The sequence below is a fragment of the Cherax quadricarinatus genome, chromosome 59 (assembly GCF_038502225.1).
Source record: "Cherax quadricarinatus isolate ZL_2023a chromosome 59, ASM3850222v1, whole genome shotgun sequence".
Lineage (NCBI taxonomy): Eukaryota > Metazoa > Arthropoda > Malacostraca > Decapoda > Parastacidae > Cherax > Cherax quadricarinatus.
In genome coordinates, this window is record NC_091350.1 from 14393062 (window position 1) to 14413475 (window position 20414).

General features: G+C 39.3%; 1 protein-coding gene across 3 annotated transcripts in view; it reads right to left on the bottom strand.

Moving 5' to 3' along the window:
* LOC128698730 (polyprenal reductase) overlaps window positions 1–18752 on the bottom strand; it is a 49554-nt gene extending 30802 nt beyond the window's left edge. Inside the window, exons 1-4 of one of the 3 annotated variants that reach the window (XM_053791053.2) lie at window positions 17649–18752; window positions 6538–6686; window positions 3344–3550; window positions 2722–2844 (exon numbers count right to left, since the gene is read on the bottom strand). In XM_053791053.2, the coding sequence (XP_053647028.1) occupies window positions 2722–2844; window positions 3344–3550; window positions 6538–6686; window positions 17649–17872 (703 nt within the window). In that variant the 5' untranslated portion in view covers window positions 17873–18752. The remainder of the gene's footprint in view (window positions 1–2721; window positions 2845–3343; window positions 3551–6537; window positions 6687–17648) is intronic. The other 2 variants (XM_053791051.2, XM_053791052.2) reach the window with 2 other exon arrangements.
* Window positions 18753–20414: the final 1662 nt, after the last annotated feature.

Consider the following 20414-nt stretch of genomic DNA (forward strand, 5'->3'; position numbering starts at 1 on the left):
CGTATAAAATCTTAGGATAACCCAAAAAAGTCAGGGTGATTTATTTCAATAGTTATCCCTGTATCTGTACCATATGGTGACCTGTACTGTATGGTGTCCTGTACTGTATGGTACCCTGTACCATATGGTACCCTGTGCCATATAGTACCCTGTGCCATATGGTAACCCTGTACCATATGGTACCCTGTACCATATGGTACCCTGTACCATATGGTACCCTGCACCATATGTTATCCTGTACTGCATGGTACCCTATACCATATAGTACAATGTACCATATGGTACCCTGTAACATATGATACCATGTACCATATGGTCAATAGGTGTTGGTGGCATGAGACACCAGCCAAGACTGAGTGAGTGGCGACACAAGCTAGCTACTGACTGCAGTTTCCCAGACAAAGTGCTTTGTCATCCACCTCGAGGAACACGTCAGGTTCCTGTACACTTGTAAATATATAATAGAACATTACTAATATACAACATTTTTGCACATTTTTGTTGTAAACAACTATTTTAAACAAAATAATAATGAAAACATTAGTGTTTATTGTGTTGAATACAACAGTACCATATGGTACAATGAACAATATGGTATCATTGTACCATTGCATCATATGGTACCATTACACCATATGGTACCATAAGGTACCATTGCACCATATGGTACCATTGTATCATATGGTACCATTGTACCAAATGGTGCCATTGTACCATATGGTACCATTGTATCATATGGTACCATTGTATCATATGGTACCATTGTATCATGTGCCATTGTGCCATATTGTACCATATGGTATCATTGTATCATATGGTGCCATTGTACCATATGGTACAAATGCACCCTATGGCACCATTGTACCATATGGTATCGTTGTATTCAACACAATAACCACACTAATATTTTCATCATTTTGTTTACAATAAATTTGTAAACAAGTTTTGTAAGCAATATAATGATAAATTAGTGCAGTTATTGCGTGGAATACAATGAGTGTACACTTATACAATATACATTATACTGGCCTCACAGGCCACAAATGTTATTAGAAAAAGAAAAAAATAGAAAAGAAAAGAAAAAAGTATAAAAAAACGTAAAATAAAAAAATGGGGTTTTGCGGAAGTCACTGATGTTGCCGCCACCCGGTCATTTTGGGTCAACTTCCCGCCACTGTATCTTGGTAAGTACTGATCGGAAATTTTTGTTTTTTGTCTTATTACCTTCACAAAAATATACTCTTTAATTCTGTAAGAAAAAATAATTTTTTTTTTTCAAAATTTCTTGGACACTGGAGCACCACTTCAGATTTTGGCCTTGGACCCTGAAGGGGTTAAGTAGTCACCCAGAGATGCAATGGGAAGGGAGCCAGAACATAAGAGAGGGGGTGGGGATAGGAGTAGTGTAACAAGAGGACAGAATAGTGGCTAGTTAACCCTTTGAGGGTTTTCGTCGTACTAGTACGTCTTACGCGTAGGGGTTTTGACGTACTAGTACTCATAAATTCTAGCGGCCTCAAATCTAGTGGGAGAAAGCTGGTAGGCCTTCATATGAAAGAATGGGTCTATGAAGTCAGTGTGCACAATCTAAAAAAAATCCTGCAGCACACAGTGCATAATGAGAAAAAAAAAAATTTGACCATTTTTTTTTAATAAATCAGCGACTTTGCAGTGTATTTTCGTATGGTATTTATTGTTGTATTCTAGTTTTCTTGGTCTCATTTTATAGAATGGAAGACATATTACAGAAATTGAGATGATTTTGACTGGTTTTACAAAGAAAGGTGCCTTGAAATTGAGCTCAAAGTAGCAGAAATGTTCGATTTTTACCAAATTTCAAAAGTAAACAAATCGTGCCAAGCGTGCAATACACGTCAACTGGTGAGTCTAATATTCTTTCACAAGTGCACCAATAATATTTATACCATTTTTTACACTAATGCAGTAGTCTGCATAACAGTAAATCTTATATTTTTTGTGAGAATAAAAATTCAAAGTGGAAAGCAAAAGAATATAAGAGGGGCCTTGAGACATAACTAATGACTAGAGGAAATGTCATTTTAGTGCCAGGAATGTCTTTCTTGTTTATTCTGGACCCTATTCAGAAATTGGCATCTTTTGAAATTTGTGTGAAATTGGCAAAATTGCTAAATTCTGACCACTGTACTGGATAGTAGAATTTCATAAATGAGTGGTTTCTTGCACCCATTCGATAGAAAAAATGGAGTTCTATCGAAATATTCATGTTTTTTGTCGACTAGTACAGTGAAATTGGCCGAAAATGGGGCTCAAAGTGGGCAAAATCGCCGATGCGTAAACATCGCCGAGACCGCTAACTTTGCGAGAGCATAATTCCGTAAGTTTTCTATCAAATTTCAAACTTTTGGTGTCTTTATGATCGGGAAAAGATTCTCTGTCTTTTCATAAGAGAAAATAATTTTTTTTTTTTTAAATTTGGCCGACCCTGAGAACGAGTTTCGGAGAGGGCCTGTCGACCCTCAAAGGGTTAATGGTCCAAGTTGGACCTAAACGATGTCATAACTTTCAGTCTCCTATGTGCAGGTTATCTGTGTACTGTTCCAGTCACAGAATTGTGCCTTTTTATTCTTTCTGATGGTATCTAGCTTTGCCACCCTGCCTTTAGACTTTCTTTACACCTCATCTTACTTGTCTTTTTAGAAATTATTCTTCACTTAATGTTATCTTTCTCACATGTCTTACCGTGGTGTTTTCTTAGAGCAGCTAACAAACGTAGGCTTTTATTTTGGATGGCAAAGCCAAAGAAACACACAAGTGTTCCTACAATTTGCAAGTACGTAACACCAGAGATTGAAACATCCTGTTCTGAAATGAAAAGAATGCTAGTTAAACCTAATACAAATGCCAACTATTTTTGGCTAACATAAAAAAATGCCATTAATACATAATCTAATTATTTACCTGTACAATATTTTACAAAAAAATTTACATTATAGGTAGCAAATACTGCAAGATATGGTCAGCATTTTTTATGAACTCAACTTAAGGAATTTTTTTGTCCCTTTATGTTTCATATTTAAAACAGGGATAATGTGAACACATTGCACTGGACGGACACCTAAAGTTAGTACCTGATCAGCCAGGCTGTGGTTTGTACATCAGTTTATGTGTTGCCAACAGTAACAGCCTGGTTGATCAGACCCTGATTCCACCATGAAGCTTGGTCTCAAACTGGGCCGTGGGGGCACTGACCCCTGAAACCCTCTCCAGGTAATATCAGTGAAGAAATACAGTATATACAATACTAGAATATGTAAAAGATTGTTATCCAATCCTAATTTTTACCTATTAATACTTTACACACCTTCACCATCAAACCCTGGAGCCTCAGATACCAGGAGAATCACAGCTCCTAAGTAGTGTGTGTGGCCAACGATGTAATGCAAAATATTTATACGACCCGAGCTAAACACACTAATGAAGAGATTCTCATACAATCTTCTATATATCTGGGCAGCCAGTAATGACAGTCCCAACGCTGCTGTAGTAACATTTACTGCAAGAAAATACACTGTTATTTCAATTACAATGAATGCAGCACCTAAAGAAACATTCATGTTAAACAATAATACACTATTACTGGACATACATAATTATATAGGAGTAGCTCTTATTTTGTTCAGTAATTATTTAAAAAAGACACTCATACAGTATACCATTCATATTTCAGTCTCATTTGGATCAGAAGCAGTTCAAAATTTACTGCATTCCTGGGGTGTCTCCAATTTCCTCACATAACTTTTTTCTGTAGCTAAATACAGTGGACCCTCAACCAACAATATTAATCCGTTCCTGAGAGCTCATCGTTAGTCAAAATTATCGTTAGTCAAGTTAATTTTCCCCATAAGAAATAATGGAAATCAAATTAATCCGTTCCTGGCACCCCAAAGTATTGAAAAAAAAAAAATTTTACCACATGAAATATTAATTTTAATACACACAAACTGAAGAAGACATGTACAATTACATGACACTTACTTTTACTGAAGATCTGGTGATGATTGATGGGATGGGAGGAGGAGAGAGTGTGGATGGTGTTAGTGTTAAGAAGGGGAATCCCCTTCCATTAGGACTTGAGGTGTCAAGTCCTTTTCCGGGGTTACTTCCCTTCTTCTTTTAATGCCACTAGGACCAGCTTGAGAGTCACTGGACCTCTGTCGCACAACATATCTGTCCATAGAGGCCTGTACCTCCCGTTCCTTTATGACATTCCTAAAGTGTTTCACAACATTGTCAGTGCACAGGTTGCCAACACAGCTTGCAGTAGCTGTGTCAGGGTGATTTTCATCAAAAAAGGTTTGCACTTTAAGCCACACTGCACACATTTCCTTAATCTTTGAAGTAGGCAACTTCCTTGATTGCCGTTTTCTTGGCCACAATAGTAGCGATGGTTGATTGGGGTTTTGTGTACAACCTGGCCAGCTCGGAGACACGCACTCCACTTTCATACTTAGCAATGATCTCTTTCTTCATATCCATAGTAATTCTCACCCTTTTTGCTGTAGGGTTGGCATTAGAAGCTTTCTTAGGGCCCATGGTGACTTATTCTGCAGGTGCAATCACTAAAAACGCTGTGATAATATGAATGTTCCGATTGTATGTCTGGATGGGACCGCGGTGGCTGGCTGGCTTGTAAACACTGGCACCCACGGGACAAGCGAGGCACGCTCAGGCCACAAGTGGTCGCGTCTCGAATGGAACGAATCGTGTTGGTCGAGTTTTTTAGCGCTAGTCGAGGCAAAATTTTTGCGTTAAAATGTATCGCTAGTCGGATTTAACGTTATACGATGCCATCGTTGGTCAAGGGTCCACTGTACTATTAATTTAATAAAATAATAATTTTATACAATAACCTAAGAGTGGCAACTAATAAATATATAAACACATATATACAGTGGAACCTTGACTTACAAGTGTCCCAACATACGAGTTTTTTGAGATATGAGCCGTCGCTGGGTCGATTTTTTGCTCTGTGTTACGAGTCAATATCAAAGTTACGAGCCAGCTCCTCCCTCAACCCAAAACCTGCACACCTCGCTTGTTTATCTATGATTTCATGCTTTAACCCTTTCAGGGTCCATGCTGTAGATCTACGGCTTTATGCTGAGGGTCCAAACCATAGATCTACGCCATGAGCTCAGCTCACTCGGATAAGCTGTGAGCAGTAAATTTGGGCCTAGATAGGAGAGAATACATCTATGTGGTATGTGTGCACCACATAAAACAAATCCTGCAGCACATAGTACATAATGTAAGAAAGAAAACTGAGACCGTAATTTTCGATTAAAACAGTGACTTTGCAGTGTTTTTTGTATGTCTTTTTATGGTTGTATTTGTTATTTCTTGGTCTCATCTGATACAATGGAAGATATATTACAGAAACAGAGATGATTTTAATTGGTTTTAGTACTGGAAATGGCTTGAAACTGAGCTCAAAATAGCGGAAATGTTAAATTTTTGCCAATGTTCAAGAGTAAACAAATGACCTAACACGTCTAATACACGCCAGCTGGTGGGTCTAATATACGTTCACAAATGTGGTGATATTATTTATACAATTATTACAATATTGCATAACAGTAAATCTTCTATTTTTGGGTTTGAATAAAAATTCATTATGTGAATAAAAAATCAAAATGTAATTCATTTGTAAAGCCTGAAAATATAACTAATGAACAGAGGAAATATTAGTTTAGTGCCAGAAATGCCTGCATTGTTTATTCTGGACCCTATTTTGAAATGGAATATTTTGAACTTTGCATTAAATTGACCAAATTACAAGTTTCTGATCACTTTATTTTGCAGTTGAAACAGTTGACCTGGCAATTTCTTGTGCTCAATTGATAAAATAGAAGCAATACTAGTGAAATAGCTAAGAATTTGGTCAACTGGAATAATGTAATTGGCCTAAAATGGGAGTCAAAGTCGGCAAAATTGCCGGTGCATAAATATTGCTGACACATCAAAATTCGCGAGAGCATAATTTCATCAATTTTCCATCAAATTTCATACTTTTTGTTTTATTACCTTCAGAAAAAGATTCTCTACCATTTCATAAGAAAAAAATAACAAAATCATTTTTTGAAAATTCTTAAGACACTGGTGCACACTTGGAAATTTGGCCTCTGGACCCTGAAAGGGTTAAGTATAGGTCCACACAATTACAATTATCATATGTACCATATCATAGCATATGTATCATATCATATGTAGTAACTTACATAGTAAATTATTTTCACTGGGGAAAAAGGTATCAGAAGATGCTTTTTAATAGAAAACCAGATATGAAATACAGTTTCTGTAAGTTAAAATAACAATTTAATATTAAGAAATTTTATGATATAGAAGCATGATCATATAAATTACAAATATAATCTTGGAGTCCATGGTATACATATGGAAAGTACTCTGTGTTAAGTGTATTATCTATGAGCGATCATAATTAATCCAGGTTTCCTGTTTTATACATAAAAAGCCATGTAGAAAATAATGGTGCACCTGTTGGTTTCCTGTGTGGTGTGGAGAGAACATCTAGAGTAAGACTGGCCCATGCTGGCAAAGGAGACCTCATTACGTACAAGGTCCACATTTGCATTATGGCTACTGTCACTATCACAGAAGCAAATATATAAAAATGCATAAACCATCTGAAAATATAAAAAGTATAAAATTAAAAATATTGCAAGCTATACTGAATATGAATTTTTAGCTTTGATGGTATACAGAATGTATACGAGGTGCTATCAAAAAGTTCCTGGATTGCCACAAAAGAAAATATACAAGTTTATCTAATCACCTGGTTGAAGTTGCCTCCCTCAAAGTACAGGTCGGCCATCACTAATCCGGCATCATTGGGACCTGTAATGTGCCAGATCAGTGAGTTTGCCGGATTACAGTGATTAGGTTAGAATACACTTAATTAACCTATCAACAGAGACTCTTTCTGCTACATCTTCCTCATTTTCATCACTGCTTTCTCCTCCACTGGCTTGCTGCTGTGGATTTAAACCATCTGCACAATTTCTGAGTCAGTATAATGATGAAATTTGAGTCAGTATAATGATGAAATTTGAGTCAGTATAATGATGAAATTTCAGTCAGTATAATGATGAAATCTGAGTCAGTATAATGATGAAATTTGAGTCAGTATGATGATGAAATTTGAAATTATTCTAGCTGAAATTAGTGCCGGATTACTGATGGAACCGGATAACTGGTTGCCGGATTAGTGATGGCCGACCTATACTCTCCTTGGGAGGCTATACACTGATCCCAGTGTCTCTGCCACTTCTTGAAACATTTCTGGAACTCTTCTAAGTGTGTAGTGTGGCCTTGGATTCAGTTTGAATCTCCTCCATGTTGTTAAAACACCATCTCTTGAGTGCCAATTTTATTTTTGAGAAGAGAAAGAAATCACAAGGGGCTAGATCTGTTAGGTCCTTAATTGATTATGCTGCTCCCATGTTGATATTAGCTAGAGAAAGTTCCCTCCGACCCTTGGAGTTAATGCAAAATGAAGCTCTCAGGACTATTCTTGGCTGTCCCAGATCTACAAAAGTTCTTAACATGAGGAAGGAGCTTGGTATTTCTAGTATCAGTGATAGGATTGTTGAAATTAACACTGTACTCGGTGTTAGAATGTTGAGAAACGAACCAGACACTGTCACAGTGAATCTTACCAAGTGTCTAGAGGTAAATACACACAGATCTAAATGGATTGTGAAAACGTGCAATTGCATTAAGTTTTATAACCTGCATGAACTGTATCACTGTAAGCAACAAGAGCATTTCACCCCTCCATGGAAGATGTGTTCATTTAATATCACATACCTACAAGTCCCTCCCAAGAAGCTCATTGCTAGTAATCCCTTCCTTAAATCTCTTGTTAGAGCAACTGCTCAAGAAGAAATTTTTCGCCTAGCTGGTAGTAATAAGTTATCACAAGTTATATACACTGATGGATCTAAACAGGAGTCTTCTGGCAGGGCTGCATCTGCTCTTGTTGCCACCTCCCTAGTTAAGAACGATAATAAATTTGTTGAGTTAGGCATAAGAATTAACAACTGGGCGTCTACACTGCAAACTGAATTGTTTGCAATCCTAATGGCGCTAAAGCTAACCTATGACACTGAGCTTAACTCTATCATCATTACTGATTCTATGTCATCATTGAAGGCTCTTGGCTCATATAATGACTCCAACAACATGCTCATTGGGGAAGCCAGGTATAGATACTCAAAAATTAGGGACAAAGGAATTAATGTACAATTGCTATGGATCCCATCACACATTGGATTATCCTTCATGATAAAGTTGATATGTTAGCCAAGAAGAGTATCCAGAAGGAGAACGTAGAATATAACTTTGGTATAACTGTGTCTAGCATTAGGAATAATATTAGGAGAGAGGTAAATAATGAAGATGATTGTTATAGGAATGCAGTTAGAAGCCTGAGTAGATCTATAACCCACTATGATAACATGAACGTAGGTAAGTATGTTTATGGAGCAACTTGCAATGTGAACAGACTGACTGATGTTGTAGTGGCCAGGCTTAGGCTTGGTTACAAGTACTTCTGGCAGTTTGGGAGACACACAGATGATGATCAAACTAAATGTAAATTATGTGATCAGGCATATGGTCACTCTCTTGAACACTATGTGCTTAATTGTCCACTTATTGAAGAATACAGAGACAGACAGTATAATAACCTATGTGACATGTCAAGATATCTTATTAATGAAAATAAGATACCAGATATACTAAGCAAATTTCCTAAATTTGCTTGTAACAGATAAGTGAACTATAGATATGTAGATATAAATCCATATGTATTCCTGTTAACCCTTTGGGGCCTAGTTCCTAGGCCTTTTGTGTATCCACATGCTCTCGCGCTACCGTCCACAGGATGGATATGGGGTGCACAATAAACTAGCCACTTCGGTGGCAAAATCTAATCTAATCTAGATCTGGGGAGTAGGGAGGGCGGGGGATGATTGCCATGTTGTTTTTGGCCAGAAAATATTCTCTCTGGTCTTGAGTCAGCAAGCAAAGCACAAATTTTGTAGCCACTTGCCTCATGTTTAAATATTTAGTCAAAATACTTTGATATGACCCATAAGAAATTCACACAGCACTTGCAATGTCCTGGATACTCTGACAACAATCTCTGTGAAGAGCCTTCTTCACTTTTCCAATGTTTCAAATTCAAATTTATTTATTTCTTTGCAAATAGTACATTGAGGTTATGTATTTATAATACAGTGGTCCCTCGATAATCGTAAGGCTCAATAGTCGTAATTTTTGAAAATCGTAACGTTATTTTCATCAAAACATTGGTTAGCGAATTGTCGTTTGACTCACGAATCGTTGTTTGTCCCAGACGCATACACATGGCTCCGAGCCGCCTCGCCCTCCCTTCCCAGCCAGTGTGCCATTGTTTACAAGTGAGTGATGGTCCCCTCACTTGTTCATACGAAATATTTCATAATATGTATTCCACTCATTTTAGTGCTTGCAACTGCTAAATAAGCTACCATGGCTCCAAAGAAAGCTCCTAGTGCCAGGCCTTTGGTAAAGAAGGTGAGAAATACGATTGAATTCAAGAAAAACATCATCGAACAATATGAAAGTGGCATAAGTGTGGCCAAACTGGCCAGAATGTATAACAAACCCCATACAACCATAGCTTCCATCATGGCCAAGAAAAAGGAGATCAAGGAAGCTGTTGTTGCAAAGGGGGTAAATATGCTGACAATAATGAGATCACCAGTACTCGAAGATGTTGAGAAGTTATTATTGGTGTGGATAAATGAGAAACAATTAGCAGGAGATAGTCTTATGCAGTTGATTATTTGTGAAAAGGCTAGGCAGCTGCATGACGATCTCGTAAAGAAATTGCCTGCAACGAGTACTGATATTTGTGAATTTATGGCCAGCAAAGGCTGGTTTGAGAGATTTAAGAACCGTAGTGGCATACACAGTGTGATAAGGCATGGTGAGGCTGCCAGTTTGGACAAAATTGCAGCTACAAAATACCTAAGTGACTTTAACCCTTTCAGAGTCAACAGGCCCTCTCAGAGACTTCTTCTCAGGGTCGCCCAAATTTCAAAAAAAAAAAAAAAAAAAAAAATTCTTGTGAAAAGATAGAGAATCTTTTCCCGACCATAATGACACCAAAAGTATGAAATTTGATGGAAAACTTACGGAATCATGCTCTCGCAAAGTTAGCGGTCTCGATGATGTTTATGCATCGGTGATTTTGACCACTTTGAGCCCTATTTTCGGCCAATTCCAGTGTACTTGTGGACAAAATCATAACTATTTCACTAGAACTCCATTTTTTCTATCGAATGAGTACAAGAAACCACCCATTTATCAATTTCAACTATCCAATACAGTGGTCAGAATTTAGCAATTTTGCCAATTTCACACAAATTTCAAAAGATGCCAATTTCCTAATAGGGTCCAGAATAAACAAGAAAGACATTCCTGGCACTAAAATAACATTTCCTCTGTTCATTAGTTACGTCCCCATGCCCCTCTTACAATCTTTTGCTTTCCACTTTGAATTTTTATTCTCACAAAAAAATAGAAGAATTATTGTTATGCAGACCACTGCATTGGTGTAGAAATGGTATACATGTATATAATATCAGCACACTTGTGAAAGAATATTAGACTCACCAGCTGATGTGTATTGGACGCATAGCATGATTTGTTTACTTTTGAACTTTGGTAAAAATCGAACATTTCTGCTACTTTGAGCTCAATTTCAGGGTATACTTTTCTTCGTAAAACCAGTCAAAATCATCTCAATTTCTGTAATATGTCTTCCATTCTATAAAATGAGACCAGGAAAACTAGAATACAATAATAAATACCATACAAAAATACAGTGCAAAGTCGCTGTTTTAATCCAAAAACACGGTCAAAGTTTTTTTTTTTCTCATTACGTACTGTGTGCTGCAGGATTTTTTTTATACCGCGCACGCTGACCACATAGACCCAATCTTTCATATGTAGGCCTACCAGCTTTCTCTCACTAGATTTGAGGGCACTAGAATTTAGGCGTACTAGTACGTCAAAAACCCTTGTGCGTAAGCTGTACTAGTACGGCCAAAACCCTGAAAGGGTTAAGGAGTACCTAGAGGCTGAAGGATTGAAACCTGAACAAGTGATCAATTGTGATGAAACAGGCCTCTTTTGGAAGGAAATGCCAAAGAACACCTGCATTACTCAGGAGGAAAAGGGACTACCAGGACACAAGCCTATGAAAGACAGGTTGACTCTCATGTTCTGTGCTAATGCTAGTGGGAGTTTCAAGATGAAGCCATTACTAGTGTACTATTCTGAAAATCCCAGTGTTCAGGAAAAACAATGTTATGAAGAGTAAATTGTGTGTGTTTTGGAAAGCTAATAATAAGGCATGGGTCACGAGGGAAATTTTCGTCGAGTGGCTCAATGAAGCGTTTGGCCCTAGTGTGAGGAATTACTTCCTGGAAAAGAAATTGGATCTCGAGTGCCTCCTGCTAATGGACAATGCACCTGCTCATCCTCCAAACTTGTATGACCTAATTCTGGAAGAGTCTGGGTTCATCACAGTAAGTTCTTGCCCCCTAATACCACTCCTCTCCTCTAGCCCATGGACCAGCAGGTCATTTCAAACTTTAAAAAAAATTGCACCAAAGCAATGTTTCAAAGGTGCTTTAATGTGACCTCAGACACTCACTTGACCCTAAGAGAGTTTTGGGAAGATCACTTCAGTATCGTCCATTGCATAAGCCTTATAGGTAAGGCTTGGGAGGGAGTGACTACCATGACTTTGAAACTCTGCTTGGAGAAAATTGTGGCCAGATTGTGTCCAAGAGGGATTTTGAAGGGTTTGGGGCTAACCCTGATGAGCCTATAACAGTTGTGAAATCTATTGTGGCATTGGGGAGTTCCATGGGGTTGGATGTGAGTTTGGAGGATGTGGAAGAGTTGGTGGAGGACCACAATGAAGAGCTAACCACTGAGGAGCTGCAAGAACCTCAGCAGGAACAACAACAGACTGCAGCTCAGAATACTGCTGCAGAGGAGGAGGAAGAGAGATGGAAGAAGTTGCCTTCTTCAGAAATTAAGGAGATTTTTGAAATGTGGGGTAGGATGGAAAGATTTATGGAGAAACATCACCCTGACAAGGCTGTTGCAAGACATATCGGCAACTTGCACAGTGACAAAGTCTTGGCCCATTTTAGGGAAGTTTTAAAGAGATGCCAGAAACGGAGCTCTCTTTACAAGTATTTAGTGTCACAGGTGTACAGTGACTCTCAAGCTGGTTCTAGTGGCATTAAGAAACAGAGAAGAGAAGTAACCCCAGAAAAGGACTTGGTACCTGAGGTGTTGATGGAAGGGGATTCCCCTTCCAAACAGTAACTAATCCAATCTCTCCCCTCCTCCAGTCTTCCATACACTAAGAAGAATTGCCAATAAAGGTAAGTGTTATGCTATTAATGTTTCATTCATCATGTCCCACTGTATTGTGTATGTACTACATCTATATTTCGTGTAAAAAAATTTTTTGTTTTCATACTTCTGGGTGTCTGGAACGGATTAATTGTATTTACATTATTTCTTATGGGGAAAATGGATTTGAAAATCGTCAATTTCGATAATAGTCACACTTCCAGGAACGGATTAATTACGAAAAACAAGGGACCACTGTAATGGGTTGCAGTGCAAAGAGAGCCTCTATTATGCCTAGGCATTATGGGCCAACTCAATTTAATGGCTCACTGACTACTTAATACTAGATAAATTTATCATAGTTGTACAACAGTTCTATTTATTATAAATGAATCTAATTTATATAAACCAAAGGATATATTCATATTTTCAAAAAATGCTTTTTATGAAACATGATTCAATTATATTCCTGTCGACAATGGTTCAAAAGTAATTATTGAAATTATATTATGGGAATATAACATTGTGATCTGCTAAAATTACTTTACAGTATGTGGATGCTACAATTTGGTGTAGGGCAATACTGTTTTGGGTAGGTATTTATACTACTATGTAGTATTAGTATAGGTAGTAGGTTGGCAGACAGCAACCACCCAGGGAGGTACTACCGTCCTGCCAAGTGAGTGTAAAACGAAAGTCTGTAATTGTTTTACATGATGGTAGGATTGCTGGTGTCCATTTTTCTGTCTCATGAACATGCAAGGTTTCAGGTACGTCTTGCTACTTCTACTTACACTTAAGTCACACTACACATACATGTACAAGCATATATATACACACCCCTCTGGGTTTTCTTCTATTTTCTTACTAGTTCTTGTTCTTGTTCATTTCCTCTTACCTCCATGGAGAAGTGGAACAGAATTCTTCCTCCGTAAGCTGTGTGTGTTGTAAGAGGCGACGAAAATGCCAGGAACAAGGGACTAGTAACCCCTTCTCCTGTATAAATTACTAAATTTAAAAAGAGAGACTTTCATTTTTCTTTTTGGGCCAACCTGCCTTGGTGGGACACGGCCGGTTTGTTGAAAAAAAAAAATGTAGTATGTATTAGTCAATGTATGAACTTGGTCATCTAGGCTTGAAGTTTTAAGATTTGGGTGATTGGGAGATTTATTGATAAGTTTCGTATTGAGTATTTAGTCTAGAGTGATTAAGTGGCTTTTGAGAAGTGTCTTAAATTGATTTTCAGACCAGGTTTCTTTAGTATTTTCTGGTAATGAATTCCAAATTTTGGGGCCATTTATGCATAAAGTTTTTACACAGTGTGATATGGACATGGGGTACATCAAAAAGAGATGTGTCTTGTGTTATGGTTGTGTGTCCTGTTAAGGTTGGTGAGAAGTTTGAATGGAGGGTTTATGTTTGCATGTATTGTTCTATGTATGTATGTAGTAGGCACATGAATAAGTATGGATGTTCTTTATGGTAAGCAGATTTAGACTTTAGAATATTGGTGGGGTATGCTGTCGTGAGTGGGAATTTATTATCACTCTGACTGCAGTCTTTTGCTGGGTTATTAGTGGTCTTAGGTGATTTAATGTTGTTGATCCCCATGCACAAATTCCATATGCAAGATAAGGGTAGATGAGTGAATGATACAGTGCAAGGAGAGCTGATTGTGGAACATAGTACCATATCTTTGACAGTATGCCTACTGTCTTAGAGATTTTCTTGGAAATTTGTTGTATATGTGTCTGGAATTTGAGGCTACTGTCAAGGTGGATACCTAGGAATTTTCCCTCTGCGAGTCTTGTGACAGGTGATCCATTTAGCATTATGTTAAGTTGAACATTTGCAGCTTTGTTTCCAAACTGAATGAAATAGGTTTTGTCAGTATTCAGGGTAAGTTTATTAGTCATCATCTAGGCAGATATTTTCTGCAATTCGGCATTGACAGTGTTGGCGAATATGACTAGGTTTGGGTGGGAGAAGATATATGTTGTGTCATCTGCAAATAATATGGGTTTGAGTAGCTGTGATGCATTCAGTAGGCCACTGATGTAGATGAGAAAGAGTGGTCCAAGGACACTTCCCTGTGGGACTCCTACTGCGATTGGTTGAGTGGAAGAGTTTGCACCATTTGTGTACACATATTGGCTTCTGTTACTAAGGCATGACTAAGTAGTTGAGGGAGTGGTCTCTTATACCACAGTGTGCTAATTTTGTGTGCGGCAATTCATGGTCGACTGTTCCCAGTGGGACTTCTTTTTTCTCGAGAGCGGTATACATTAATTCTAGCATGTGTATGATAGCATCATTTGTGCTTTTATTATTCCTGAATCCAAACTTACAGGGGTTTAGTATGTTGTGTGAGACGAGGTACGAATAGATCCGTCCATGAATTAATTTTTCAAAGATTTTAGAGAGCAGTGGTAAGTCAGATATTGGTCTATAGTTATTCAGGTCAGCTTGGTCACCTCCTTTGAAGATTTTCTTCGGATTTTAAACCCCAGAGGGTTAGCTACCTAGGATAGCCCAAGAAAGGCAGTGCATCATCAAGGGACTGTCTGTCTTATTTTCATTGAGGCCCTTAATCTTGTTTCCCAGGGTGCGACCCGCACCAGTCGACTAGCACCTAGGTACCTAATTGCTAGCTAGGTGATCCCTTGCTGCGGGTCAAACCATGGATAATTAGTGTCTGAAGTGAGAGCGTTGCCTACCAGGCCACAGGCCACGTTCACTTTTGATGCTGATGAACGACCAGAATGTTCTTATCCTCAACTGACATTTGTCCTGCTCTGAATCAAGAAAACTATTCAAAATACCATGTCCAAATCATTGCTTTGTCACCAAATGCTTGCTTAAGCATTCTGAGTTTCACTTGCAGCTTCACCAAGCTTGAAGCAGAATTTCACAGTCACATACTGTTCTTTCTGTTAAAGATGCAATTCTGTTGTACAAAAATAAAAATAGCAACAAAGCATTGACATGACATAAAATAGCCATCTAACCTCAACAGAATAACCAACTGCACTGAAACTCACCATACTACTTCACAAAGGAGTAAACTGCAGTGTGATCTATGCCACTGCCACATTTCACTAGGACAGTTTTGATATAGCACTTCATATATGCCTGCATCATTTTTGGGGGGAAATGCTAGTGAATAAATGGGTTCTTCACTAACTTGCACTATAAGCTTTATTTAGGTTTAATATACACATATTTTTACAGGCTAAAGTTCTCAATTTCCACAATGATTGCATTAAGCTCATTATTACAGTAGGGCATATCCAAATCTTAGCTCCGTGGCTAAATGGGCATAGTAATCTGCAGTACAGGTTGGCCATCACTAATCTGGCATCGCTGGAACCTGTAGTGTGCCGGATTAGTGAGTTTGCCGGATTACAGAGTGGTTAGGTTGGAATACACTTAATTAACCTATCAATAGAGAGACTTCCTGCTACATCTTCCTCATTTTCATCACTGCTCTCTCCTCCACTGCTGGATTTACAACCATCTGCACAATTTCTAAGTCAGTATAATGATGAAATTTGAGTGAGTATAATGATTTGAGTATAATGATGAAATTTGAAATTACGCTAGCCAAAATTAGTGCTGGATTACTGATGGAACTGGATAACTGATTGCCAGATTAGTGCTGGCCGACCTGTACCTAGAAATATTAGCTTATTCTTCACTTGATATTCGTACTGATATATAAGTTGCTTGGTTGATAACACTGTACTTTGCAACTAGTTCATAAGCCTCAAGCTCAATCCCTGGCCAAAATGGGATGTATGGGTAAGTTTCTTCATACCTGCTGCCCACATTTACCTAGCAGTAAATAGATACCTAGGAGTTAGTTAACTGTTGTGTCATGGGTCGCAGCTTAGGAAAGAGGACATAAAGGATCCAAATGAAATGAGCTAAAATGTTTGTCAGTCTGGGTTATCCTGGTTTATTAGCACTGAGGTTAATAATTCAGTTTTCTTGAAACATAATTTATAGCTATGAATGTCTTAATTTTTTCTAAATCAAGCAGATATGCATAGCAATAACTATTATATAATCCCTAAGGGTTTAGTACTCACCAGGGAATAAATAAAAGAGAAATACGTATATAGATAAATAAATAGATAAGCAAACATACATACATATACATACATGGAGACAAAGAACATTATCCATGGAAGTAAAAAGGGGAATGTATGAGAGTATAGTTATACCAACGCTTTTATGTGGGTGTGAAGCACGGGTGGTGAATGTTGCAACAAGGAGAAGGCTGGAGGCAGTGGAGAGGTCGTGTCTGAGGGCCATGTATGATGTGAATATATTGCTCAGAATCAGTAGGTTGGAAATTAGGTGGTGGTGGTGCAGGGTTACCAAAACTATTATCCAGAGGGCTGAGGAGGGGTTGTTGAGGTGGTTTGGACATTTAGAGATGAAGGAACAAAATAGAATGACTTGGAGAGCATATAAATCTGTAACGGAAGGAAGGCAGGGGTAGGGGTCGGCCTAAGAAAGGTTGGAGGGAGGGGGAAAAAGGAGGTGTTTGAAGGGCTTGGACTTCCAGCAAGCGTGCATGAGCGTGTTGGATAGGAGTGAGTGGAGACAAATGGTTTTTATGACCTGATGTGCTGCTGGAGTGTGAGCAAGGTAACATTTATGATGGGATTCAGGGAAGCTGGCAGGCTGGACTTTAGTCCTGGATGTGGGAAGTACAGTGTCCGCACTCTGAAGGAGTGTAAATGGTTCATTACCTTTGTAACTAGTTCAGCTATCATAACTTTGTGGTCCAGTCCCTGGACCCATTATGTACCTCTGTAATCTTTTGACTACCGCCCACAGGATGGGTATGGGCTGCATAATAAACATATTAAACTAACTAAATGCACTCTGAAGGAGGGGTGTTAATGTTGTAGTTTTGTAACTGTAGTGTAAGTGTGCCTCTAGCAAGACAGTGATGAACTGAATGATGATAAAAGTGCTTTTTTGGGGGGGAAGGTCATCCAGTCTTGGTGGGAAATGGCCGATTTGTTAATAAAAAATATAACAAAATACATATACATACATACAGTGAACACAATAATAAAACAGATGTGGATAGTGTCTTTGTAACTGTCTGTTTAATGTTATGAAATGGGTTATATTTATTATATTACCTCTTGGGGACTTCTAGATGAGCAACAAGAGCGTTGACTTGGGCAGTGTGAGCCATTTTACCAAATTTGAAGGCCTGTATGAAAGCATGAGGCAGTGGCACCCAGTTCCTTACGAAGTTTATTAGAGTACCGCTGACACTTATTATCACAAAATATACTATAAACATCAGCATACTTAAATTCCATTCCATCAGGAGATATATAATGCTATTAAGAACTTCCATCTTTCAGAAGAGTCGGTTCACAGGTATGGCAGAGAAGAGCTAAAAAAAAAGTGGAAAGTTCCTGGAGAGAGACCTGGAGATGTATTTTGCTCACAAAAAAGCGCTAAATCATTACGTTAGTATCATCCAGTAATAGTGACAGTAGTGTTGGCGAACTCCTGGGTACTAACAATAAGTTGCTGACTTTAGCTATAGTTTATTAAAGGCTTCTAGTGAGGTCTGCCAGAACTGCTGCGTCTCACTCACGGTCAAGTTAGACTTGCTGTCATTTTTTTTTTCCTTTTGATGCTGGGGTTGTTAAAATACAAGTTATGACGCGGCTGCTGCAGACACGAATCAACCCCTGTAACTCTGGTTTCACTTTCTTAATATTCAGGATAAGAGCGATGTACTTTAAAATTCCTTGATGTGTTGACTAATAAATTGCCAAGAAGCAGCTGGTGTTCTACTGTTGGGTGTCAGGGCCACTGACAGCATACGCTGTATCGAGCCCGGCCGTCCAGTGCTGGGAGAGGGAACCTCCACTAAAGTGGAAGAATGGTTTGACTAATAACTGCGTATTATATGTCCCTGATACGCCCTGAAGCCACCAGGAAGGAGCAGGTACAGATCAATATCTCCTGACCGTCCAGAGGGCAAAACCCCTCCCTGTTGAAGAGGACAGGTAGAGTGAAAGTGTGCACCCCAAGTGTGCGCAAGGCCGCACGGAGAGTAGTCCGTGCAGTGTTAACGTGGACACCACAGCAGGAAGTGTTCCACCGTCTCAGGCTGTGAGGGGCACCACCGGCAGTACGGAGAGTCTGTCATCCGAAGGCGTTACAGATGAGCCGCCAGTCGCGAGTGCCCGATTCGAAGGCGAGTCAGTGGAACATCCACCGAGCGGTTGGGATGGCGAGCCCAGCAGCTGGTGTTGAGTGTGACAGCCTCCAGCAGTGTACAACCCAAGACCTGATTTAAATAACAATAAACTGGAGATTCTATGGTTTGAAGTGCTGCTTCCCAAGACCAAACCCATCTTAGTAGGAACTAGTTATCGCCCTCCCACCCAGGACCAGTTCTTAGAAGACTTTTCCAGAGTATTGTCCGGAGTTGAAAACAATTGCGAGACAATAATACTGGGCGACTTCAATATCTGTTTTCAGCAGCAAAATAACGGGCTATGTAAAAGGTATAAGCAAATTCTAGGATTAAATAGCTACACTCAACTAATTAATACACCAACCCGGATCACACAGTTCTCAGCCACCCTAATTGACCACATACTTTGTAACCGCTCTGAGAACATTAGTCAGTCAGGCGTCATTACCACAGGTCTTAGTGATCATTTCATCATTTACTGCACCAGGAAAATCACTAGGGATAGGATAGGCCTACACAGGACAATAAAAATGAGGTCAACTAGAAACTACAGTAAAGAAACACTGGTAAATAGGCTACACAATTGTGACTGGACAGAGATAACAAGTTGCACGGACGTAAACGATGCCTGGGAAAAATTCAAAACAATGTTCACTACCATCCTTGTACTCACCTATTTGTGGTTGCAGGGGTCGAGTCCTAGCTCCTGGCCCCGTGGGTGTGTGTGTGCGTGTGTGGGTGTGTGTGTGCGTGTGTGGGTGTGTGTGTGTGTGTGTGGGTGTGTGTGTGGGTGTACTCACCTATTTGTACTCACCTATTTGTGGTTGCAGGGGTCGAGTCCTAGCTCCTGGCCCCGCCTCTTCACCGGTTGCTACTAGGCCCTCTCTCTCCCCGCTCCATGAGCTTTATCAAACCTCGTCTTAAAACTGTGTATGGTTCCTGCCTCCACTACGTCATTTTCTAGGCTATTCCACTGCCTTACAACTCTATGACTGAAGAAATACTTCCTACTATCTCTCTGACTCATTTGTGTCTTCAACTTCCAATTGTGGCCTCTTGTTTCTGTGTCCCCTCCCTGGAACATCCTGTGTGTGTGAGGGTGTGTGTGTGTGAGGGTGTGTGTGTGTGTGGGTGTTGGTGTGTGTGTGTGTGGGTGTGTGTGTGGGTGTGTGTGTGTGGGTGTGCGTCCTTGTGTGTATGCATATATTTGTACGCTCGTGTGCACATGTCCGTGCGTGCGCCCTCGTGTGTGTATGTGCGCGCGCGCGCTAGTGTGGGTGTATGATCCACTTAATATTTGTATTTATAACTCATTACAATTGTGACCAGGTGTGGACGTATCAGTGGTTCATTACTTTGTAATTTGTTCATGACTGTAACCATGTATAGGAGTGAAGCTGATTCATTACCTCTGTAACTTGCCATGATTAGTGACCAGATCTACCTGGAGTTCATTACCTTTGTAACTAGTTCAGCTATCATAACTTTGGGGTCCAGTCACTGGACCCATTATGTACCTTTGTAATCTTTTGACTACCGCCCACAGGATGGGTATGGGGTGCATAAAGATATTAAACTAAAGTGTGTGTGTGTGTGTGTGTGTGTGTGTGTGTGTGTGTGTGTGTGTGTGTGTGTGTGTGTGTGTGTGTGTGTGTGTGTGTGTGTGTGTGTGTGTGTGTGTGTG